We start from the raw sequence: 26,260 nt of genomic DNA on the forward strand, positions 1-26,260 counted from the left end.
GGGTCTTCTAATTCACATTTGGTTTCTTTTACCATCAAATGCTAAATCCAAGGGTATGTATTTGTATTTATTACACTTTGAGCAATTTTTTTCTCATCCTTAAGTCAGTGCTTTAAAGTACTGTTTGGTTAAAAAAAAAAAAAAATAGTTTGGTCTCTGAATCTGAGAGTAGTGATTTGCAGAAATAAAAACAAATTTGTTGAACAACAGAATTTTAATACAGATTGAGGCTGGTTAATTGATTAGGATATTAGGTTAAAAAGGCCAAAGTCTGGGGTTTAAACTCCAAATAGGCCAGTTAGCTTTTCAAGCCAACATGTTTTTTGACAACACAGGTTGTTGGTTAAAGAAAACTCTTCACCACTGGGGGGGGGGGGGGGGGGGGGACCTAAGCCTACTGATAGAAAAAAAAAAGGTGTTTTGTCACTTTGAAAAGTACATATCTTTCCAGCATTCTTAGAAAGGGGCCTTCTAATAAGCACACTATTGTTTATCTCATGGCTTTAAGCAGGATACTTCCAACATCACTCCTCTATCCACAAAAGCCATGACAGTACAAACCAGTTCCTTTACAAATTATAATTGTAAGTTATAATTCCGCCTATTATAAATTAGCACCCAAAATAATATTTTGGACACAAGAAGGTAGAGATCTGGTGCAAGCACTGGAATTTTAATTTTGTAAACCATACATATAAATAATAACACAACACTGCCCATAGTGAACTGGGGCCTGGGCTGAGACCTAAGACTCCCGCCACCCCGCTCCGCCCCCCAAAAGCATGATCATGACCCACTCCCAAGAGCTAGCAACAGGTCTGTCCAGATGCTAACACCCGGAACTTGGAAATCTCCATCCTGCGCCTTACAGGCCTCCAGGGCAGTTAGAACTTCGTCTTTCAGAGGTGGAGGGGCCCGACAGAGGCTTTGAAACCGGCCGTAGAGCTCCTCCCAGGACACGTGTTGGGGATCAGCTCCAACCCAAGTGCCCTTCTGGAGGTCGTAGTGCAGGCGCCGACCCCAGTCTGTAAGCAGACCCAGATAGGCCCGGGAGAGCGCGGGGTGGCGGCCTGCCACCGAAGTTAGAAGCCCGACCGGGAGGCTGTGGCAAAAGGCGGCCATGACATCCGACTTCGCCAAAAGCCAACGCACCAGCTCCTGAGCCCCGTCTCCGGGCGTTTTGGGGGTGCCCAGCTCCAACTCTTCTCCCTGGGGCCGGGGAGACGACGGGGGAAGCAACAGCGCGGCCGCTATGACCTTCAGAAAGTTGTTCTGAGGCAAGCGGTCCCACAGAGTGCTGAGAAACCTGCTGGGGCCCTCGGCTTCGGCCTTCGGCACCTCCCGCAGACGCCCCAGCAGCAGCTCCGCCTGGGTCTTCAGCACTGGGTCCTCAAGCGCCGACTTCTCCCCGTGGCCGCTGAAACGCAGCAACTGGACGGCGGAGCGGCAGCGGGCGAGGCGGGCCAGTCTGCCTTGGAGCGCCTCCTCGTCGGTATCCAGGACGCCTGGGCCCGGAAAGAGCTGCTGCAGCAGGTAGTGATAGGCGGCATCCCCGAGGGCCCGGTTCTCCAGCAGGCGCAGAGACAGCAGGAGGTCACCGCGCCCCAGGGCCTGGAAGTTCGTCAACCCGGGGACTGGAGTGGACCCAGACGCGCCCTCCTGTCTCCACTGGTTTTGCAGCCGCAGTTCCAGAGCCCTGCGAATGCGAACATGGCGGCCAAAGCGCCTATGGACGTGGCGCAGGTAGCGAGCCCACTGCAAGGCCCTGCGCACGGTTGCGAGGTCCCAGGTGCTGACGTGGGTGGTGCGGGAGACGGCCAGAAGCTCGGAGAAGCGCTGAAGGTGCTCCACAAGCGATTCCATGGGGGCGTGCTTACTTCCGCGTTCACCTTGGAGACGCCGACTCTCTGCGTGCCGATTGGAGCGTCCGTGTAAGGATACTCCTCTCTACAATGCTATTGGATAAGTTCCCTATCAATCTGACGGCGGCTTTAATCCGGGTATTTTGACCCCGGGAAATTTAAACCGGAGAAAAAGCCCATCGGTTTTACTTTCGCCCGCCAATGTTAAGGAGGCTCTTAGGGCTGGAGGAGAATAAATGTGGGGCGTTCTAGAGAAAGTTCCCAGAGCCACGTGTAAGATGCTGTTAGGCACGAAAGTCTCCATGCTTCCTTTGACTTTGGAAATACTCCCTAGTGGAAATTTCCTGAGCTTTGCCTGAGATAGTCTGTGCTGAAGTTTATCATAATTGGGCAATGCCAGACATGGTGTTAAATATTAAATGAAGGCTTTAGTTAAATCAGTTTAATAGAAAATGCACTGGCCTCTGATTAATTAATGCCGGGCACTCTTAAATCTGGGCCTTCATGTTGTTCTTTCATTATTAGAACTGAAGCCCAGATTAATTGGAGCAAACAAAAACTTCAATATTAATACTTCATTAAAAATGTTAAAGGAACTTAAATTTTCATTTAAAAATTGTACTATTTTGTGTTTTCATTTTTCTCCATGGAAAAAGAGCTCAGATGAATTTTATTTCACACAAACAACTAATTGAGCAAAAATGACAGTTACGAGCCTATACCAAAACCAAATATTTGACTATGATTGTGGGAAGAGGGAGGGAAGAAAAAGAAGGATCTATTTCTGGAATGTCATCTGGATTATTCACTCATTTATGCATTCAACAAATATTTATTTGCCAACTACTAGAGGTTACATTGTTAAATACCCACAATTTTTAAAAATTTTATTTATTTTTAAAATTTCTTTTCAGTGTTCTAGAATTTGTTTATGCACCACACCCAGTGCTCCATGCAATAGGTGCCCTCCACAATACCCACCACCAGGCTCACTCAACCTCCCACCCCCTCCCCTCCAAAACCCTCAGTTCCTCAGAGTACACAGTCTCTCCTAATACCCACAATTTTTAACTGAACTGATACTGATGACACAGCTCATTTGAGGTGAATTTCTTTACAGTTCTAAAGACACTAGCCAAAACTAATTCTAATTCTAAGTAGGCAGAATTGATGTTTTGTTTAAACACAAGGGAAAGAGAAACACTTAAAAGCGGGAAGAGTCATGTTTCATTTATAAAAATGATCATTTCCACATCTTTAAAAAAAAATAAAGCAGTGATGTTTATTCTGTTAATTCAGTTTTACTGTTTGATATTTATCAGGCCACACTCATTTTGGTCCTGAAGTATTACTAGATTTTATGCCAGGAATACTATGTATCCCCAAATTCTTTTTATTGGCTAGTAGACACTGAGCCCACTGTGCAGCCTGCCTTTAGGAAGTGTACAGGTTTCCCTAATTCACTAATTCATTCATCTGTTTATTCTTTTATTGAGAATTTATTATGTCACATCATGTAGATACTAGGGACTTAGTGATAAATAAAATAAATAAATAATATAAATAAATAAAATAAATGTAGCCCTTGTCCTAGTGGAGGAGTTTATCTACTAACATTGAAGAGAGACATTATACAAATAACCTCTGATGTGATAGGAGGATATAATAGAGGTAGGTCAGGAAGACTTGGGTAACAGAAAGACCTCTTTAGGAAACTGCCTTTTCACCTCAAAGCTCAAAGGTGAGTGCTGGGAATTGTTTTCATGGTCAAGGAAACAGTTAAGTTGCAGATACTTGAGTTGAGAAGGTCTAATCCATTCAAAGAGGTGAAAGAAATCCAATAAATATGCCTTTAGTTCAGGATGGGGTGAGACCTCATGGGAAGAATAGTTCATCTTAACTTGGGCATCTTCAGATCTTCCACTTGTCTCTTTAAAATACTATTGTATTTTCGTCCTAACGAGCATTATAATGCATAAATGCATACATAGTTCAGATTAGCCTCTTTTCAGTAAACAATGTGTATGAAGTCTGACTTCCCCTTTAGAAGGAAGAAAAGCCTAGGGTTTAGAGCCTCTCCTCAGTGTTCCATTTCGTTAAAAAAAATTCATTGAGCATTTATCAAGGTACTACTGTATTAATGTCTTAGGGATTGAAAGATGATTATGGCAGGGCTTTTGCTTCAAGAAACCTACAATCTTGAGGCAGGGGTGGGGAGGGGCAAAAGAAAAATCAACTATAATACAAATCAGATGTTACATGTTTTAAAAATTGCAATAATGATTCTCTGAGAGACCAGTTATAAACTGGAGAGCTCTAGGAAAGTTTTTATAAAGAACCAGTACTTCATTTAGGCCTTAAATTGTTTGAGCAATCACGGAATAAGGGAAAATTCAAATGAGAGAAATAACAAGGTAAATCATCTAATAACATGAATGTGTACAGTGTGGGCTCCATGAGCGATCTCCCACTTGTTGGTTATGATCCCTAAGGTCTTGGATACAGTAAATTAGGACAGTGAATGGAAGGCCAAATCTCAGGAGATTTTTTGTTAAAACATGATAATCATTCAAAACATGGCTGTTAAGAAACATAAACAACTAAGGTTCAGAAAAGAAAGGCTTTCATGAAAAACCTACCTCACCGAGTCTTGGGGAGGATGAAATGAGATAATAAATGTAAAATGCCATACTTGATATTATGACTATGTTTTAATATCCATTCTATCATAACTTTCACCCACTTTGAATGATAACTGCAATTTGGGATAGGGACTCAGCTCAGCTCAAGGAGTAGTGGCTGGTAATTTTGAGTCATTCATTTTAATATGCCCCTCTTTTTATTCAGTAATTAAGTTAGGAACCCCATCTGAAAACTGTCAGTGTAGTGTTTCCTAATGAGAGAAATTTGTTCAAAAATAACCAGGTGAATCATTTGCAATATCTTATCTTGGATGATTCAGAGAATACTTTCTTCCTCTTGAGAGTTGCTGGAGCATGAACATTGACTAATATGAAGAGGAAGTGGTAGTAGACCAGCTGTGTGTATACAATCTGAAGGGCAAGCATGCTTAAGAATTAGTTTCTCTCTTCCTCTTCATATTGTTATATATTTATAGGAAGCCTAAATCTGCCCCAGCCATCTCCTTCCCAGAGCCAAGAGAATCTCAGAATCACACAGAATACATCGGATTAAGACAACCCTCAAATTAACCATGATTAGGATTATAGCCCTGTATGTTCCCAGTTGTGTGTGTGTGTGTGTGTTTGGTTGCTTTTGGTTTTGGTTTTTTTGGCATGTGTACCAGTTTCCCTTTCATTTTTGTCACTTTCGGCTAAATGCACCCAACTACTACAAGCACTGTGGGACTGTATGACATAGATAAACAATAAATATTGGCTGTTGCCATTGTTATTATTATTATTATTTTTTAAATGTACTTATTTGACAGAGAAAGGTCACAAGCAAGCAGGCAGAGAGAGAGAGAGGAGGAAGCAGGCTTCCCGCTGAGCAGGGAACCCGATTCGGGACTTGATCTCAGGACCCTGAGATCATGACCTGAGCGGAAGGCAGAGGCTTTAACCCACTGAGCCACCCAGGCACCCCTGCTGTTGTTATCATATAAGCCTCCAAAGTATACATCTGCCCAGTTTGCTAAACTCCACTCTTCCCAAAGGTAAAAGATCAACCACTAACAGTGTTATGGGCAGTGGTGAAGAACAGTTTACTGAAGAAAGATGGAGGTTGCTGCTGCAATATTTACTCTTGGTCCTGCAAGTTTTAAAATACAGTCTTGTTCAATGGACTATAAAGACTAGAAAAATCAAATTGGTTTTATTCTCTAGATTAGATCTAAATCTTTGGTCCTTTTAAGATATACAATCAGCTGGAAATTATAGGACAATATGAAGCTGAGAGACCAACAAAACCAAAATACTCTGATATCTCTTTTTTCCAGTCTAAACAATGTCATAATCATATGTCACCACATTAATTTCAGCTATTGGGTTGTTGAAATAATATTTTCTATGTGAATAGGTAGACCTGGACACCGCATCTTCAGGCAAGACAGACACAGGGTTTTTTCTTTCATCCAAGAAGCTGCTTCATGGAAGGAAAGTGTTTTGACCTTTTTACAGCCCCTCAGGGGGCAAATATTATGGGCAATGATTACACCTGATCCTGACTTCATTACCTCATTCAAAATAGAGGTAAGAGTAGGTCTCTCTGGATTCTTTAGTAACAACAATAAATAACAAGCTGGCACACCTTAAAAAAAATTATTATTGAAATATAGTTGACATATAATGTTATATTAGTTTCAGATGTACAACACAGAGGTTTGACAATTCCATACATTAAGCAGTGCTCACCACAATAAGTATAGTTACCATCTGTCAAGTTGGCACAACTTTTGAAGAGATATTTCTCATAAAAACTTGGCAGACGCATTTATCATTTTTTTTTTCCAACAATGCAATCTATCTTTCTGAGAAACCTGTCTTGGGTAAAGGGCCCAGGAAATTAGTGGAAGAGTTCCAGATGTCCAAGAAAGACACAGCATTGCCCTGGTTGATTCAGGAAGGTGTTGGAGAAGGGATTAAAAGGTAGGAATCTCATTGTACACATAGGTATAGATGTCTACTCCAAATCTCTTTTTTCACAAATTTGAGACACTCCTTTCCATTTGTACTGTATGTGAATGTAAGTAGCCTCAAAGCTAACAGTAGAAAGACCGCTCTTAAAATGCATATGTATTCTGAAAATCAGAACTTTCACGAAAACTTTGAAATACTTGATACTAGAGATTTTTGGATTCAAAATTCATTTGCATCATTGTAATAAAGTTTAACATTATGTTGCCTTTATAAGGAAAGAAGAGCTTTTCTTTAAATATAATCTCATTTGGGGATGCCTGGGTGGCTCAGACCGTTAAGCAAGCAACTATTGATCTCAGCTGAGGTCTTGATCTCAGGGCCATGAGTTTAAGCCCTGTGTGGGGCTCCACGCTGGCTGTGGGGCCTAGTTAAAAAAAAAAAAAAAAAAAAAAAAAAAAAAGACTAAATAAAGTCTCATTTCTTTTAAATTTTGATTGACTATAAAAATGGTTTTATCTGTTTATTGATATTTTTAGTCAGTGGTGATTCTCAAGAATATGAAGAAAACTTAAGGTCTTGATCAAGAATTCTGACTGACCCTGCCAAACATAAAACCAATGTCCAAAAAAATCATGGAATCGAGATTTTCTGTCTAAAAGATTTCAGAGTTTTAAATGTCAGTAAGAAGGTCCATATAAATTTGATATGTAGAATCATTTCTATTCATACTAGCATTTTTAAAAAGTGCAAAAAAAAAATTTTTTTCACCCAGTCTTTTTTTTTTTTAAGGTTTTATTTATTTATTTGACAGAGAGAGATCACAAGTAGACAGAGAGGCAGGCAGAGAGAGGGAGGGAAGCAGGCTCCCTGCCGAGCAGAGAGCCTGATGCGGGACTCGATCCCAGGACCCTGAGATCATGACCTGAGCCGAAGGCAGCGGCTTAACCCACTGAGCCACCCAGGCACCCCTTCACCCAATCTTTTATACACGGCTTCCAAATTCTCTTTGTTGACTGCCAGGTGCCACAATGTGGAAAGGGTGGAAAACAGTGCTCTAACATAGCTTTCTAAACACAGATAGATAAGGAAAAGGGACAAAATAAAGGGCATTGCAATTCAAATCGGCCTGCCTTCTGTTCTTGTAGATATGGTGGGGAGAGTTAGTTGGCTTCTCCTTTTGTACTTCCCATTTCACTTCATCTGTTTTCCTCCTCCTTTTCCCTGCTCTGCACAGAGGGACTGGTCTGATCCTTGACAGGGTCACCCTCTTTTCTTCCCCCTCTTTTTGCTGCTAAATTGACCAGTGAGAAGCATTAGTAAGCAATCAGAAGGAGGAGAGACTTGTAGCGTTTTTCTTTCTCTGCTGTCTGTTAAGGCCTCAGGATTTTTGTTCCTCTAAGAGTTCTAGAAGGCTCCCCTGAGCTTTTGACAGCAACTACGCTTCCTGGCGGCCCTGGAGACTTCCTGCTGTTGCTAATCCCTGGATGCCTTCACATACCTTATTGATGCCCTTAACCCTGGCCATACCTTTGTAAGTAATGCTCTGTTAAATTATTTTTAAAATCCCTGCTGACTGTGCCTGTTTCTTGCCAAGACCTTGACTGACACAGTTATTTGAATTCTGAGCCATTCCTATAATTAACATAAGTCTGTGAATCATAATATTATCAATCAGTATATGTTTAGGGAATGCTGAGTAGCCTAGCACAATGATTCCCAAATACCTTTCATTGCCACACACTGATGCCCATCTTTGACAAAGTCATCATTATTACAGTGATACATGACATATGATAGAACAATGTGAAATGTTTTCATAAGCATAATTAATTTAAGCAAAGGGAAGAAACATTTCTTTATAAAGCTATGATTAAATTAAATGGCAGTTTAATTTTATTAAATGACAATTTTGTTTTTTCTTTATTTGGAAAGATTAAAGTTTGCTACTATTATCTTAGACACCTAGTTTAGAATATATGTGTATATATGAATAGATATATGTTTACATCTAGCTATATAAATTATAAATCTGTGAAATCCATAACTCTGAAAATCTCCTGTCTAGTGTAGGAAATTGTAGTAGTGTTCATGAAGACATTGGAATATTATACTAAGTAATAGGGTCTGTGCTCATTTGGCAATCAAACGCTATTGACAGTTTTGGGGCACAAGATTGTCATGATCGTATCTGCTATAACACAATGTAGACAATTGGTTGTAGCCAGCTGGGGCAAATGGCTAGAAATGGAGGTCCAGTAGAAAAATACTGCTCAGGGTGCCTGGATGACTCAGTCAGTTGGGTATCTGCCTTTGGCTCAGATCATGGTCCCGGGGTTTGAGCCCCACATAGGGCTCCCTGTTCAGTGGGGAATCTGCTTCTCCTTCTCCCTCTGACCCTCCCCCTGCTCCTCTCTCTCTCTCTTGCTCCTGCTCACTCTCTCTCAAATAAATAAATAAACTCTTCAAAAAAAAAAAAGAATTAAAAAAGGAAAAATAGTGCAAAAGTGTATAAAATGACAGTTTCATTAAGGAAGTAGCAGAGGAAACATTAAGGAGTCATGGGGAGAGGGTAGTAAGTAGATTTGAAAATTCTTTGGGAAGAAGCATCAATTTCTTAATGGAGAGGAGAACCAAAATTACCTGGCATATTCTCTTGTAAGTGATCAGTGAAGTCTCTTTACCTTTGGAATGGAATGCTTGGATTGGTATTAATTTAGACAGATATAGTTTTGAGAAAAAGAGAAGATAATAAAAACTCATAGCAAAACATGGTTAAGCAGAAATTTTTATGAACCTGTTGTTTAAGCCTAGACTACTGTAATTTCTTACACTCTTTTGGATCCCCTAGATTAGCATATTAGGTAACAGAATACATAATTATTGAATAGTATGGTAACTCCAAAAGACATCTTGGTTGCATGAGGATTGAGTTATTAAAAACATAGATTGAATTATGAAAAAGGAAGAATTTAAACAAGAATCTCTCCCCTTCCTTGAATAATCTCTAATTCAATTTCCAGAATCTGAATATTTAGCTTAATACCTCTTAGGTTGCTAATGTTCAGGAACAACTTAAATTAATCTTGAATTAATCACACTGAAAGAAACACTCCTGACTTTTATCATTTTGGTACTTTTTCTCCTGCCTGGGACATGTTTTGGGGTTTTGTTTTGTTTTGTTGTTGTGTTTTTGCTTGGCACATGTTTTGAAAAGAAATTCTATGTGTAAGGGACAATGATGAAATTCATGTTGACCTTGGTCGAATGTATTATCACTACATCTCAATACATAGATTATGTACCCTTGGTCGAATGGTTTTATCACTACGTATCAATACATAGATTATGTACCCTTCTCTATGTATTTGTGGATATTTGTATAGAAGTAAATAAGATGAAATTTCTAATAAGAAGATACTTGGGCCAAATAATTGAACTATATTTATATTTAAGATTTCTTTTTTCTTTTACAGTTGGTGACTTTTCCCCTAATGTCCAAACCAGAGAGAAAAAAAAAAATGTCTGAATCAGTTTTTCTCTTTACCTTCGAATTAGAAGTTTGCTTTCCATGCAGGAGAGCTCTGTAATAATGTCTGGTGCCTTTATTTTTATCCCACAGTTATCAGTATATTGCTATATGACTACCTGCCAGGAAGGGCTTTTTTTTTTTTTTTCTTTTTTCTGGTTCAATAACTTTTTAAGTGTCTGTTGTTCCCATTTTCAAGTCTCCAAAACTTTTATGTGAATTCTTTCAGCACATTTTTTTCATTATTTCCCAACCTTCTTTTTTTTCTGGATGGCTGAAGTTTCCAGACATATAACCTGAAGTGTCCTGAGAGAATTAATATGTAAAAAAATAAAGCTAAGGAAATAGAAAGCAAAGTATGCATGTATAATACATGTGTATAGATACATAAATTCATTTTAAATTTTCCTTGAGAAAATAGTAGATAAATCTAATTTTCCTTATTAATATTCTCTCAACCAAGTAGCAAAGATGGTAGAAAAGTTATCAAGAAACTTTCTTGTTTTTAATAACTTCCAGACCTAATCTTAGTTCTTAGATTGGGCTAGTCTGTTAATATCATTAATGTCAAGAAGTGTTTTCCCCAAAGATTCTTAACACTGCAAAATAAACCGGCTGAAATAAGCCAAATAGGTGATTAATACAAAATTCACAGTATCACAGAGACATTTTATTGGAATGTAAAAATTCTTTCTGGTAATGTTTTTATCAGTTAGTTATAAAATTTTAAATATAAAGGGAGGCTTTAAAGGGAATATTCCACTGTCAGATTTGAGGGAAACAGTCCATTTGAGGGGAGAGAGAGGTGTTTGAAACAAAATGTGCCATAGCTAATATTTCTTTTTTCTTTATTCTATTAAATGGACTAATGAAAGTTGTACTTTTCTACCAGTTTGTGCATCTTTACTCAAACAGATACAGTGAGTAAAGGCCCCTATTTCTTGTTTTCTTAGAAAATGATGAGTCTTCACCTTTCCACTAGTTGGTGTATTTTGGTATTCATCTGTTTTATTGATACCGACATAAAGGAGAGGATGTATACAATGGAGCAACATCTCTTTTTCCAGGATGTCCATAGTCCTGGATCCATATGAAGACATTTCAGTATTTGGTTGACAATTCAACATGCCAGAAAATGCCAAGAGGGGAGCCTGTGTGGCTCAGTGGCTTAAGCCTCTGCCTTTGGCTCAGGTCATGATCTCAGGGTCCTGGGATCGAGCTCCGCATCAGGCTCTCTGCTCAGTGGGGAGCCTCCTTCCCCCCTCTCTCTGCCTACTTGTAATCTCTCTCTCTGTCAAATAAATAAATAATATCTTTTTTTTTTTAAATGCCAAGAGTTCAGAACAAGACAAAATTACTGAGGGAATTGTAGGGTAGAAGGAAAAAAATAGTTATAATAATAAAAGCAAGGTTTACAAATATGTATGTAACAAGTTAAATTTGACTGTATAATGGAACACATTGAGAAACTTTTTTTTTCCAGAGAGTTATTTGCCTGAGCAATATTGTTATTAAGATATTACAAAGTTAGGACTTGTAATCAATAATATAATTTTTTTAAAAATTGAAAATGTCAAATTTTATAGTAAAATTTTTTGGTCTATTAAAATCGTAATTTTAAAACACATCCACCTAAATAAAGAGGTAAACTGAGGCAAGCTCAAATTACCAGAAATTGACCTTGTTCAGGAATAGCAGAGGATTGCAATTTAGGAAATGCATACTGTAACGATCTACATGTAGAGGAGTCCATTGAAGTTTTTGGGTGGGCTGCATTTATGGTCCAGGAGTGCAAAGAGTGGGGAGTTCACCCATAGCCCAAGCAGTAAATTCATTGACTTGAGGATGGAGAGGGACTCTTTGTGGGTGTTAGTTGGTCAGGAGATAAATCTCCCTCTTCTGTAAAGCAGGAATTTATGGGAAATCAGTTTCTCAGTTCTTAAGTTCGGTTCTTCTGAGGGTGCACTCATGAGATTCCCCATTTCCTCTTTCCTGGTTGAATTGTGGGTTGAAATTCTTTCACCACTGTAATGTTCTTAACTCTTTCTAGTTCAATTAAAATTTTCTGTTGGTGGTGATCTCGGTTGTAAAAATACAAAATACACTTGATTTTATTCATTTAAGTGAGAAAAAAAAGGACTTGGTGCCCAACCAGGAGAATATCAGAATATATTTGCAATTCTGTATGATGAGAAATGATTTAAGTGAACTCTGTGTTCTCCTCTAGCTTTGCAATGTGATGATTTTATTTAGCTTTTTAAGTAGATTTTAGTAAAAAGGGAAAAAATAGCTTAATTTAAACAGGATGACTGAATATCTCTACAGTGTGCATTAGGATGGATTTTACCTTTTATTTCCTATGCCAGATTTTCCTTTACTGTCCTCTACTTTTTCAGACTTAAAGTACATTAAATCTAGCATGCAAGTTCTAGCAGTTCAAGGATTTTCTACTTTATTTTTTTTAATTTAAAGATTATATATATATTTGACAGAGAGATCACAAGTAGGCAGAGAGGCAGGCAGAGAGAGAGAGAGGAGGAAACGGCCTCCCTGCCGAGCAGAGAGCCTGATGCGGAACTCGATTCCAGAAACCTGGAATCATGGCCTGAGCTGAAGGCAGAGGCTTAACCCACTGATCCACCCGGGAAGCTCAGATTTTCAACTTTAAATTCATCTATGTGTTCCTGAATTTTGTAATCTTGTTAGGTATGTCGTTGAGGAATATAAACTATGAAAATTAAACTGATACCCAGATGATAGGAAATTGGAAGGACTCCCCACACAGCATTAAAGGAAATAAGCAATTTGAACTGCCAAAAGAAAAGTCTGTTTTGAGAAAGGCGGGGTGTTTGGGAAACAGTCATAGGACATTTGACTAACTGTGTTAAATTGCTTTTGTATGGCATCTCTTAGAAGGTAATCCAGAAATCAAAACCCTCCTTCATACACCAGCTTGGTGACGTAGTATTAGCACAGCGCCAAGTTTGTTTTCTCTTTCTAAACTTTCCTCCCTCTTTTCCCCTTCCTTCCTTCTTTTCTTTGTATATTTCTTTTCTTTCTGTTCACTCCTTTGCTTTTATATATGGTCAGAATAAGACTCACCAGTTTTGCAGAATACAAACTACTCAGAAAAGGGAGGTAATATTATTTTGTGTATCGGAGCTAAAAAAAAGTAGTAAGGAATATATGCAGGCTTTATTCTATGGTATTTTCTTAAAAAAAAATGCACCTTACCTTTAACTTGATAAAAGTAGTCTTATTTCTATTCCAGAACAGTCTTGTTCTTTCTTTTCTCAACCACTTTAGGACGAATGTTTCTTGCACCTGGAATTGTTGTCTTCCCTTCTGCTTTGAGTGAAACACTTCCTACCATGCTACAAAACCTAAGTCAAATCCTACCTTTCATGAGTCTTTTCTGATAACTCCAGCTGAAAGTAATCTGTTGTGCTTCCAGATTCCTATAACAGTTGTGGTTGGTGTTAATTTGTCATTTACTATTTACTGCCTTTTACTACAGGTTAGGTTCTTATTTATGATGCGAACAGCATAATCATTAATAACATGAACCTACTGGGTCCATTACCAATCCAGGTATATTGCTACTACAAGGATTCAATAGTCCAGGTTCATTGTACAGGGTCTCTCCTCCACAAAAAAGGCATGGATACACAAGCTAATTAAATTTTCAAGTGGATGTGTGCATTTTAGCTCTAACCTCACCTTTTTGAATGGGATGACTGTGTCTTAAGGGTATTTTTAAAGTCTGCAGTAATTCTTTTTTTTTTTTTCAAAGATTTTATTTATTTGACAGAGAGAGAGATCACAAGTAGGCAGAGAGAGAGGGGGAAGCAGGCTCCCTGCTGAGCAGAGAGCCTGATGTGGGCTCGATCCCAGGACTCTGAGATCATGACCTGAGCCAAAGGCAGAGGCTTAACCCACTGAGCCACCCAGGTGCCCCTAAAGTCTGCAGTAATTCTTACAGTACCTTGCAGGATATAGGAATGCAAGATGATGGACTGGAAGGGATATCCATTTTCTTAGATGGTAAGACTTCTTTTCAACAGACATTGAGCTTCTAAAGGGGAGGGACTAAGGCATTGGACCTTTGGTTCTTAGCATAATCACTGTTACATAGTTGGTATTTAGTAACTGTATATTGAGCTCAACCAAATTTTGGAATCAGACAGACCTGGGATTAACATCAGTGTTGCTTTTATGTCTACTCTGGACAAGTTACTTAATTTTTCTGAGTCTGTTCCTTCATCTATAAAGAAAAGATAATAGTATTTGTCATAATGTTGTTATGACGACTCAATGAGATCATGTTGGCAAAGCACCTAGCACACAGCCACTGGTCCACTATCGATATATAATTCCTATTAGAGAGTTCTTGGACAGGGAATTGAGAAAGATATTCTAGCTATGAGGACTGTCAGTATGAAAAAAAGAAATAAGATGAACAAGATATATTTGAGAAATAGTGTATTCATTTTTTCAACTAATACTTTTTGAACCCATATCATGTACTGTATTATGTCCTATGGACATAATGATGAATATAATAGATTCTGCATAAGTAAGACCCAGTCTAAGAGAGAAGAAAACTTCAAATAGTCAATAGTCAGAGTTATGAGGATATGGCCATTTTAAACAGGGTCCCAGAAATATTTGACACTCCTCCTATGGAAAGGATAGACCAATATTGCACGACAAAGAAAAGGCAATGTGACTCCTAAGGCTAGAGCTGAAAAGGTCACACGGCTGGCTTCCATGGTACCCTCGGACTGCCTGCTCTCAGGACATTCCTCTAGCAATACTTCCTCTGGGAATCTGGTCACCATGCTGTGAGAAGGTCAGTTCCCTGAAGAAGCTTCAGTCATCCAAGCCCAGACACCACATGTGTAGGAGGGGCAAAGTCTGCAGATTATTCCAATCCCTGAGTTTTCCCACCTGAGACCCCCAGGCATTTTGGAACAGAGATAAGCCATCCCTGCAGTGCTCTGTTTGATATTTTCCATAGGGTTTGTTAACAACATCATGTGGTTGTTGTTTTACACCATTATATCTGGGGTGGTTTGTTACACAGCAATAGACACTAGAGCCTGAGGTGGTACCTGGACAAAAGTGCTTAATTCATCAAAACCAGGCTAAATAAAGACTATGAAGTCATTATCACTTAATGGTCCAATAATATTTTAAAACCCCTCCAGTTAGAATTATTTAAATACTTTCCTTCCTAAGTAAGTGTAAAATAACTTGTAAAATAATTCATAGGTCCAAGTGATAGGAAATAAATAATAAATAATGTAAAAGTTACCCATTTTTTTTCTGGCAAAGAGACATTCTTTCCCAATATGTAGTGGCTCCCTGAATCTTTATTATGAAGATAATAAATAGATGATAAAGAGTTAAATAGTTAACTGTAGAACTATTCCTCACGGTTAGAAAATACAATTTTTCATTAAAGAAAAAAATATACTGTGTGATCCTTACATCTGAATTAATAACCAAATCTGTTAGAAAATTCATTGAATTGAAACTTGAGTTATACTATTTAAGAGCCCACACTTCTTAATTTCTTATCCAACATTATCTAAAATCTGGTCAGATCCTCATTTCCACTGCTAGCCTCTTTGATATGAACAGCTAGGCTCTCCAGACTTCGTCTCATTCCCCACAGACCGTACACTTTCACACCCCCACTCCTGGGCTCAACTCCCCTATGTTATCCTGTAAAGATCACCCCACTGAGCCACCTGCCCTGATTCCCAGAGACAACTGACCTTATATCACTTTGCTTTTCTCTAGACGGTCATTTGTCTCAATATTTAGCATTTATTTCATTCTGTGTTAGGCTAATTCTTAGTGTCCATTTCCTTCACCAATGGAAGATTTTTCAAGGGAACAATTGTGTCTAACTCATCTTTGCATTCCCACAGGATCTATCTTAGGTACTTAATAAATATTTCCTACATGATAAGAAAAAATACAAAAAGCACCTCTGAGGTAAGTTTGTAATACAGCAAGAAACCTTCCAAAAACACTGTCGGAATCTCTACCTATTCTTTAATTCCAGAATTTGTTCAAGAAACTCAAAACACAAGAACAGCAACAACAACAACAAAATTACTGTACTTTGTTGGAATCATAAACCCCAAACTGTAGAAATTGCCAATTTGTCTTGGAAAAAAAAATAGTGTCTCTATTCATAAAGACATCTGTATAATTCCCATACATAATTTGGTTCCACTTATAAGCTCTCCTCAATGAAAAAAAATTAATGTATGGTTTGGCAGGCCTCATAAATGCCTCATCTTCTCATTCAGTAGAAAAAAAAAATTAAACCAAACCATAAAATGTAAATAATATTCTTTCTTGGTACAGAGCCTAGCTATATTCCCTGACCTTCTCTGTGTCTGGCACAAATGTTAAATATTAAGTTTTAATTAGCAAAATTAGTGCAGTAAGTAAGGGCGAGTATATGAGATTTCATAAGTTACTTAATAATTCCAAGGACGAGTCTTAAATAAACTTTTTGTCTATAGCATACTTTTGTACTTTCTCTACCTCTTGGATCATGCTTTTCCCCTGTTATTTCATAGAAATATCATGCAGTAAAAAATAAAAATATCTTTATGTGGCGTCGTATTGTCTGAATAAAACTGCAGACCAAAGTTATTCATAAACAAGGAATGAAAAATGTTTCAAAATAAATTGGAAATTTATTTCAATCACGTTTGTAATTTCTACAAACCTTAGCCAGAGTATAGACTAGTTATTGATATCACTTCTGATTCTTTTTTTTTTTTTTTTTTTAGAAAGAGAGATCACAAGTAGGCAGAGAGGCAAGCAGAGAGAGAGAGGGAAGCAGGCTGCCCGCTGAGCAGAGAGCCCAACGTGGGGCTTGATCCCAGACCCTGAGACCATGACCTGAGCCTAAGGCAGAGGCTTAACCTACTGAGCCACCCAGGCGCCCTCACTTCTGATTCTTGACGTAGAACTTGGGTCTTAAACTTGGCGATATTTACTGAAACTTGAAGCTTCCCTCATCTCCTTATGAGTTGCAGCAACATATGTCATTAATGAAGGGAGTTGGGAAACCTCCCCTCTATTGTTCTTAATTCAGCACATGACAGACACAAACCTCCAATTAGGGAGACCTGCCTAAGGCATAGAATGTTGGAAATAAATACCTGATGAAGCAAAGAGGATGATGTGAGAATAGAAAAAAAATAGAACAAAATTGTGTAAAGGAGAAATCGAATGAATGTGAAGAGAATGTTCACATGTTGGAGGAGGGAAAAAAAAAAAAACCCCAACAGTGTATAATCCGGGTAAACTATAAAAAACTACTAGAATTAAAAAAATAAATAAGTAAAATTTTATTTTTTTATTCTTTAAAAATAAATAAATAAAATTAAAAAAAAATAAATTTTTAAAAAGTTTACTGAGAAGTAAAGCTTATGCTTTGACAGATCCACAACCAAGTAGTAAAGCAATATTAACAAATGAAAATCATCCCCATACTTTATTCATAAACTATAAGATATATGAGCTAAAGAAAATTGCTGACAGTGGAAAAAGTCAAAGGCAGTTCAAGTTACAGTGGATATCATGCAGAGTTATTGCTTATTACTTTCCTACTGGTGATGTCTGTCATGAGTGTGTGTGTGTGTGTTTGTGTTTGTGTGTGTTACTTATAGCACTTACATACTTTTGTACTCTATACTGGATGTTTTCATTTTTACTCCATTAAAGTTTAATATTTTTGTTCTTTAGTTTTCACTTTTTCGAAGTATTTAGAGATAACTTAAAAAAGCACAGAGAAGTATGATTAATATATTCCTATAGAAAGGAGATAATGAGAAGGAAGGAACATCTAAGAGAGATGAATGAAGCAGAAAGAATCTGGTAATCACGTAAGAAGAATAATTCTGGAAATGTGAATAAGGTGAAGAAAGGGAAATGGGATGAAAACAGAGTTCTCTATCTCTTCCTTCCTGTTTTATACACTTGAAGTTTCTTTTCATGGCAGGACACATCAACATGGTGACTCTAGGAGATGAAAGTCAGAACTCTTTGTTACAGCTCCAAAGGAGAGGAGGGGGCCAGGCAGAGCCACTCCAGGGCTTGCTCCCTGGGACAGGGTAGCAAACTGGAGCAGTGGGGGATGGTTTCTGCATGGCAAGCTCAGTGGATTTACAAAGTTTGTCAGAGCTCCCTGGGGACTGGATAATTTGAATATTTCCTTGTCTCCTTTCTCCTGTGGTGGCTAATTTTATGTGTCAGCCTGACTGGGCCCAGATATTTGATCCAATATTGCTCTGAGTGTTTCTGTGAGAATGTTTTGAGACATTTTCGATGTTTTAACATTTAAATTGGTATACTGACCTCCCTAGTGTGGGTGGGCCTCATCTAATCAGTTGAAGGATTGCTTGACTAAAAAGACTTACTTTCTGTTGAGTAAGACAGAATGCTTGATGGATTCTGAACTAGAACATGGCCTTTTTTTTCCTGCCTTCAGACTCAAACTGAAACACTGGCTCTCCCTGGGTCTTGAGCATGCTGGACCTTGTATGGGAACTACACCATCCATTCTCCTGAGTCTTCAGTTTGCCAACTCACCTTGCATATCTTGTGACCTGTCAACCTCCATAATCACAAGAGCCAATTCCTTACAATAATCTCTTTCGGTCTCTGGGCTATTTAGCCTGCTTATGCTGTGGGAGCTAATTAACATGGAGACTTCCCTGACTTCCACCTATCCTCTCCTGCAGCCAAAGTCAAAAGGAAGGAAGATTTTGAAGGCTTCGCTTGACTTTTCTTGGTCAGATAATTTATCACAATACCTTCTGCTGTGTTCCTTCTGTGAGTTCTTCTTCATACTACTATAAGGTATTTGACTTAATTCAATGTGACATGGAACCCTCGGCACCAAGGGCAGTTCATCTGGCCTTGAGTTAGGATACCTGACACCAGGTTTCCTCTTTTCAAAACTGGTTCAATTATTTTTCAGAGTATTATATTATCATATTTTAAGATTTGAATATAAATTCATTTGAATTTTATCTCAGAAGTAAAAACTGTTAATGTATAGGCTCTTTCCTCTCCTTAAAAAGAAAGAATAAAGAAAGCAAGGTCATAAGGAAGGGAAGAAGGAAAGAAAGCAAAGGAAGGAAGGTTGAAGGAAGGAAGGGAGGAAGGAAGGAACCATGAAGTCATTGGTATAAAGTGGTATAAAATGGAATGCCATAAAGTGAGGAGGAGAGAAAGATTCTGAGAAAGGATGCAAAACATTCTCTGATCTTCTGTAAATTTAATGATGGTGACATCCTTATCCTGGGATGGGGGAATGGATTGTTGTAATGAGTCAATGAGATGATTTAGGTGTTCGATTAGTCATAAAATGCCTAACATTCATTTCACAATTGCTGTATGTCAGACAGTAAACTAAGTGTTTTATAGGTGTTCTATAGCACTTGAGTCATGCCTGTGAGAGAGGAGCTGTTGGTTATCCTCTCTTCATAGACGTGGGAACTGATAATTGGAAAGGTGAAGTAATTTGCCTATAATTTTTAGGAACTAAGCAAAGACACTAGAACTTGACCTTGGTTTTGTTTGGCTCCAGTGTGGACTCTTAATTATTATGCTAGTTGTAATAACTATTATTTTTATAACTTAATATGTCTACTCCTTGACAGCTTTGGTGAGGACAATGGCTGGTGAAATCTCTTTGCAGATCTCTTGAGTCCTAGGGACCACTATGACAGCAATAGTATTTCTCTCTGACAAGAGAAGCCCCTGAGACTTTCCTGAGCTGCTCTCTCACTTGGGCTAAGTGTGCCACATTTCATGGCATGTTGCCCAGTCTAAGAAAGCCCTTCGATGAGATAACTTTAAGAGCCATTTCTCTAAGTTTAGTGTAAATCAGAGGTTGGCAAATGTTCCATGTTTGTAAACTACATTCTAGTTACAACAATGGAAATTTCAGCAAGTTTTCTTATCCTTCAAAGTAATCTTAAGTTTGTTACTATCAGTGTTTATAAAAAATAATGGCTACCTGGACCAAGGTTTACCTGTGAGAGAGTCACAAGAAATGTGACAGTAAAATGTCACTTATAATGTAAATTCTTCCATCCACAATGATGTAAAACCAACAGCTGATGCCATCTCAGCAGAAGAATTTCCATTTAGTTCTCTTTTGATGTGCACACTTCTTCCCATCTTGTATCTGTTCCATCACCCAGAGACCACCCACTTTTTCTTTCTCAGATATTCCATGGTTTATGTTCATTTATTCATTCATTCAATCATTCAACAATTGGTGTTGAGTACTTGATATGCAAAGATGGATAACCTGGTTTCTGCTCTCAAGGGACCCACAGTTTAGTCTGCGTATGTGTGTGTGTGTGTGGGGGGGGTTGATGCATAAGAAAATCACTGTGATGCTATGTTATAAATGAGATATACTAGAAATGGAAAAATTCTCAGAGCATCAGACAGAGAGACACAGCAATATTTCTACCAGAAAGATCAAGAGAACCACAAAGAAGATGACTATTAAGTTGGTCCTGGAAGAGTGAATCTGCTTTCTTTCAAGGGAGAAAGTAAAAGGTAAAAAGATCATTCTAGTCAACATGAGCTAAGACATGGAGGTGTGAGGGTGTACGAGATTTGGGATATTGTTTGGGATATTGTGACATGACTTTATGTCAAATCTACCACTAACAATATATATGCACATTTGTTTTAGTTTATGATGAAATCATCTGTTCACTGATACCCTATCTCCATATTCACTGATTTTCTCCTTATTTAGTTTCTGGGTCAGATTTTTTTTTCAAACTGTGGGTTGTGAAATATATTTAGCATTTCTTCAACAGCATTTCTTTTCAACTGAATGGCATCGAAAGACTAGAATAAAGCCAAGTAGAAAAATATCAGACAAAAAATAAAAAGGAAAGAAAAATATCAGAGTGCATTAATGGAGGAAAGTTAAATACTGTTATGTGAAATTTGTTTTGGTCCTGTGTGTCTGAGTGTGTGTCTATGTGTCTGTTCCATAATGTATTTTTTATTATGGGTCACAATAAAAAAAAGTTTGAAAGCCACTGAAGTAGTAATTTTTTTCTATTACTTTTCACTGCACTCATATTATATTGGTTATGATTAAACCTTGAGTCCAAATCAACCTTGGTTTTTAATGAAGTGACAAGTGACACAGACTGACCTCATTTATAAACCTGGCACACAGGCAACCATCTGTTTTACTGAACACTAGTTACATTTTACCAGATGAAATGATTGTAGCTTGGGAATGAAACCATCATTTATAATGTTATTTTAACATTATTTTTCTATTCTGAGTTCCAAACTACTAAATTAAAGACAATATATAAAACCTAACCAATTAGTAGTAAGTTTCCTAAGAGACTGGCTTTTACTATAATAATCATTTATTCATTCAACAGTTATTTATCGAGCACCTACTATATACCCATTGGCATTCTAGATGCTGGAGATAGCGATGGTATCAAAGACAGACAAGATTATTGAAATAGAAATATTTTATATTAAACACTCATTATTAAATTAGAGCTTCTTGCAATTCAGATGACATGATATTTTAACAAAAGGTTTAGGAACAAGCCACAAAAATATTTAATGAAGAGAAAAAAAAACCAAAAACCTCCAACTCGGATGAAGAAAATCACACAACAGGATACAGTGTATAAGGTACTTAAAACTAGATGAGACAAATGGCATCATTCATGAAATGATGTTAATCTATCCCCCGTGTAAAAATGAGAAGACATCAGCTTACATATAGCACACATTTTGCAAAAATATGAGCCTTGAACAGTAGGGAACAAATATCAACGCTACTGGAGTATTTTGCTTATAAAGTTTAAAGTTCTCCGTTGAGAGTACAGCAATAGATTTTTTTTTTTTTTTAAGTTGCATGTCAAACTGAGTAAACCTTGAACTTTTCCCCGGAAATTTCTCTCATTTATTCTTTGTCGTTTTATACATGAATGGTGATGAAAAGTCATAGCCTTTACTTGTTATCCCTAACAGTGTTTGTAATTACCATACAAGGACTTTGGTCTGCCCTTTGACATTTCCAAAAATTGTATTTCAGTATGTATCTATTGAAGGCCTATCCTAGGGGCCGAGATGCTAGGTAGAGAAATACAAGGATATTTGACATAACTGATAAAGTATTTTGGTAAAACGTAATCCACGGGTCCCATTGTTTAACGTGGTTCTGCAGCACCAGTGCGCGTCTTCAGGCTGCTTTCTGTATCATCACTCTCACTCGCTTTTCCAGCTATCACTTGCCATCTTTAAGTCCTATTCGCACTCATTTAGGAATATAAGAATGACTTGGTCTCCTTTGCAAATATATCTTACCCAGCGTCTCTTTCCACATGATTCAATGTCTTTCAACATGCTGTCTGATCCCCCATCATGCAGTGAAGGTTTGCCCCACTTTCCAGAATAAGTGAGTATTTATTATTTCTCTGGGGGAGAGAGAAGAGGGAGGAAAGAGTGAGGGGAAAGGGGAAGAGGAGATGCTAACCTATAGATGAGGAAAAAAGAATTCTATTGCTCATTTTCTATATCTATATACAGAAATTTGTGTATATGTATATTTTTTAAGAGAAAAGGTCCAGTTCATATAGGAGACAATATTGAAGATTTAGAATGCCCTTAAAAAGGAAAACTGAGCTACATTTTCTCTAACTCTGGCTTAACTTTTCTTCTTTATGCTGTCAAACTTCAAGCATGGATTTAGACTTTTTTTTTTTTTCTTACCTTGTTAGATGGGGAATTTATTTCCTTCACCTTCACACTGGAGAGTATGTTATAGTTGAGTCTATTGGGCCATGGTTTTCTAAGATGAACATGTTTAGGTTGAGACTAAGGCAAGAAAATTCTTGGACAAAGAGAGGGTCTGACATATGTATCAGCAGCCAACTGGAATACATAAATAAAATTTTGATTATGAAAATCACAAAATAAGAATCAAACAGAAGTTGTTAAAAATGCTGGACAAATGTTAAGTGAAAACATTTTGATGTTTCTCCAGAAATCTTTTGTATTATCTCTTTTTAAAATATTTTATTTATTTATTCTGAGAAAGAGAAAAAGTGGAAGTGGGGGGAGGGACAGAGGCAGAGGGAGGGAGAGAATCTCAAGCAGACTCCATGGCAAGTGCCAAGCCTGATGCAGGGTTCGATCCCACAACCTTGAGATCATGACCTGAGCTGAAATCAAGAGTCAGACGCTTAACAGACTGAGCCACCCAGGTGTCCTGTATCACTTCTCTTTTGTCACCAAAGGAATATCCAGCACAATTCTTGGATGTTAAGGGAGAAAATATTTATTTCTCCTAGCATTTTCCTTATGGTTCTTGCTAAAAGGACAGAGGATCGGCTATAATGCAGATACTAAAACTAAAAATACCTGGGAGGAAGGGCCTTGAGGGAGTCATTTGGATGACTACACTTCCCCGGCGCTTCTGTAAGCTTCCTTATTTGTGTTGAGCATGCTCCTTTGCTTTTTATATTATCAATGTTGAACAATGTGACAAAATTATTTATATCTTTAGAGAGATAGGATATAAGATTTTCAAAATTCACAGTGTTAGGGTCTTTGAACTCTTATTATATACTGATGTTACTTAACATCTATTGGCCAATGATATTTTGATCATGAAAAATTATCAAGGATGTTTGGCCTTTTGCCTAACACAGATTCAGAAACTCAAGATACTTTATTGGGGCTCTTGGAATATTCAGATCTGGTTAAATTCTGATAAATTTTATTATTCAGCATCATTTACTCAAAGTTGTCAGTAACCTGCCCTGTGTATTTTGTTGTTGTTTATGTGTATCTATACAATAATATAGGCTTTTTATAATGCTATTTCTCTTTAAAATGAGGAATGGCTCTTTTCACTGCCTTGTGGGAAGCCAAGGGGGGACTATAGAGCTGACAGCTGCAACATCAAATCAGACTAAAATAAAAATCTTGGAGTTCAATGCTACCAAACTTTTCCATCCTTCTCCCTTTTTTCATTCTTTGTTCTATTACAAGCAAAGAACTGATGCCGTTTCTAGATGTTTTAGAGCAAATAACCACTTCCAGATGAAAGCGTAATACATGCAAAATGCCTTTTTTCAATGATATCTAAAATTAGCCACATCACTTAGCTATGTGGATCTACAGGTAGATTTTCTTTTGCGGAGATGGGTAGGGTAAGTTATTCACCATATAAACAAAAACGGTATCCAAGAGAGGATCAGAGTACCTGTGTCGTTGCAAACATAGGCATTGGATGGAGAAGCACAGGGAACTGATGAGCGTGTAAACAAAATCACAACACAAAAGTGTTCAAATTTTCATGTACTTTCCGCGGAAAGTGGTAACCTGCCGCCATTAGGACACTCGGTAAGAGTCAGCATGTGCCGTGGAGGTGAAGCAGACACTTGAACATCTGTCCACTTCATGGGAAGACTTTTCATCCTAGATTTTCATGTACTAATAAACATGTACATCCTACATTTTCATGTACTAATAAACAACAGTTGGAGAAAATTGTCCATGACATTCAACATAAAGCTGAGCTTTAGCTGAGAGAAGGAAGGGTGGAACTGTATTTTCTTTTGCAAAGCGAAAACAGCCGTGAGTGCTGCTTCTTCTAAAACCTAACGTTTAAAAAGAATTTTAAGAAATCAAATTGTTCAATTTGGAACGAAGAGGGACCGAAGTTACTGGAAAGCTCATGCCTCTGAGTCTGCAAAATCACTGGCCAGGAGAGCAAAACTTTTCCAACACCCAATTTTAATATTGTGCTAAAGCCATTGACTCTGTTAAAACCCTGGAGTTAAATATGATCCCCTCCCCATTGCACCCCCCCCCCAGCCCTTTCTCTCTTAGGTTAGTGTTTGGGGGACAAGGGGGCTGGAGCTTGGCCCCAACCTCGGAAAGGCTGCCAAAGGCTTGTAATACAATCTCTCCCCATTTGAAGGGTAAATCAGTGTCAATTGCGTTTGCCGTCCACCAGAAAAAGTAAGCATTTTACTTCCGCTCGGTCTATGTGGACTGATGAAATGTAGGAAATCTGTTTCTGGCAGGGGGGCAAAATCGTTTTCCCAAACAGCACCGAGAGGAGCCATCAGAGAAGTATGAAGAGGGGCAGTGCGGCTGAAGCTGCTGCCGCTGCCGCCGAGCTGCTGGGGTGCGGAGCGCGGCTGCTGCAGGACCTGCGCCGGGCGGGGGCCGGCCCCGAGACGCTGCGGGAGCCGAGCCGGGAGCCCCGGCGCCTCTGAGAGCCGCCGGCAGCCAGCTCCAGACGCGGGGTGAGCGAGGCGGGCCTGCCGGGTTCCCGCCAGCGTCGCCGCAGCCGCAGCGCGCGCTCAGCCTCCGGGGCCGCGGGAGCCCTGCCTGCGGGTGCGCTGGGGGCGGCGGGGGAGGGGCGCTCGGTCGGGTGACCTCGGGGGCGCGGCTGGGACCGGCGAGGAGCCGCAGACGGCTGGACCGGCTCCGGCGCTCCCTGGGTGGGCACTGCAGTGGGTGACTCGTGTGTCCTGGACGCGACCCTGTGTTCCTCATCCCTGTTGTGCAACAGCCCAAATGATTGCCGCACCGAGAGCCCGCCGGGGCGGCTCAGCCAACCCGGGACGGAAGTGAGGACTTGTAATTAGCGCGTGGGTTCGAAACGCACACTTGGGCATTCGTGCGCGGGGGGTCTCTGTGATGCATGCTCAGCGTGGTCCGTGGCTGGGGAGAGGGGGGCCGAGCCGAGGCGGTCTCCCCGGATTGATCCTGAATGCTCCACGAGAGTGGAGGAGGCCGGGATGGGAGGAAAGAACACGACACTTAGGATTTGGGGAGATACTCTCTGTTTTCGACTGATGAGTTTCACAGAAATGGACTTTTTTTTTTTTTTTTTTAACGTGAATACACAAACGAATGAATCAACCCCCCTTGGGAAGATTTTGCACAGTGATATTGTTCTTTTCATTCGGAGAGCAGGGTTTTGGAATCCTAAATAGTTTGGGGGAGCCCCGGGGAGCCAACTCTGCTTTGGAGGCATGAGGTATCGCAGCAAAATTAACTTCTGTCAGCCCAGGAAGGTGAATTGCCTAACCTAGCCCAGACCTCCGAAGTTTCTACCGTCTTGACTAGAGAGGGAGCAAAAGCAGGGGTTAACAGACTCTGTTTTCTTCGACATTCCAGTACAATTGGGGTGGGGGTGGGCTGTG

General features: G+C 39.0%; 2 protein-coding genes across 2 annotated transcripts in view; one reads left to right on the forward strand and one right to left on the reverse strand.

Moving 5' to 3' along the window:
- Positions 1-646: 646 nt before the first annotated feature.
- On the reverse strand, positions 647-1,913 carry FANCF (FA complementation group F). Its single transcript, XM_047693102.1, has one exon. The coding sequence runs from the start codon at positions 1,861-1,863 to the stop codon at positions 787-789; it is 1,077 nt and encodes a 358-aa protein (XP_047549058.1). The 5' UTR covers positions 1,864-1,913; the 3' UTR covers positions 647-786.
- A 23,189-nt stretch (positions 1,914-25,102) lies between these two features.
- GAS2 (growth arrest specific 2) overlaps positions 25,103-26,260 on the forward strand; it is a 126,820-nt gene continuing 125,662 nt past the window's right edge. The window contains exon 1 of the mRNA XM_047693973.1: positions 25,103-25,354. The gene's annotated coding sequence lies outside the window, so the exon portion shown is untranslated. The remainder of the gene's footprint in view (positions 25,355-26,260) is intronic.

Source organism: Lutra lutra, chromosome 10, assembly GCF_902655055.1.
Source record: "Lutra lutra chromosome 10, mLutLut1.2, whole genome shotgun sequence".
Lineage (NCBI taxonomy): Eukaryota > Metazoa > Chordata > Mammalia > Carnivora > Mustelidae > Lutra > Lutra lutra.

Excerpts from the sequence above, each read along its gene's own strand:
- FANCF (XM_047693102.1), bottom strand. The coding sequence starts at position 1,863 with ATGGAATCGCTTGTGGAGCACCTTCAGCGCTTCTCCGAGCTTCTGGCC.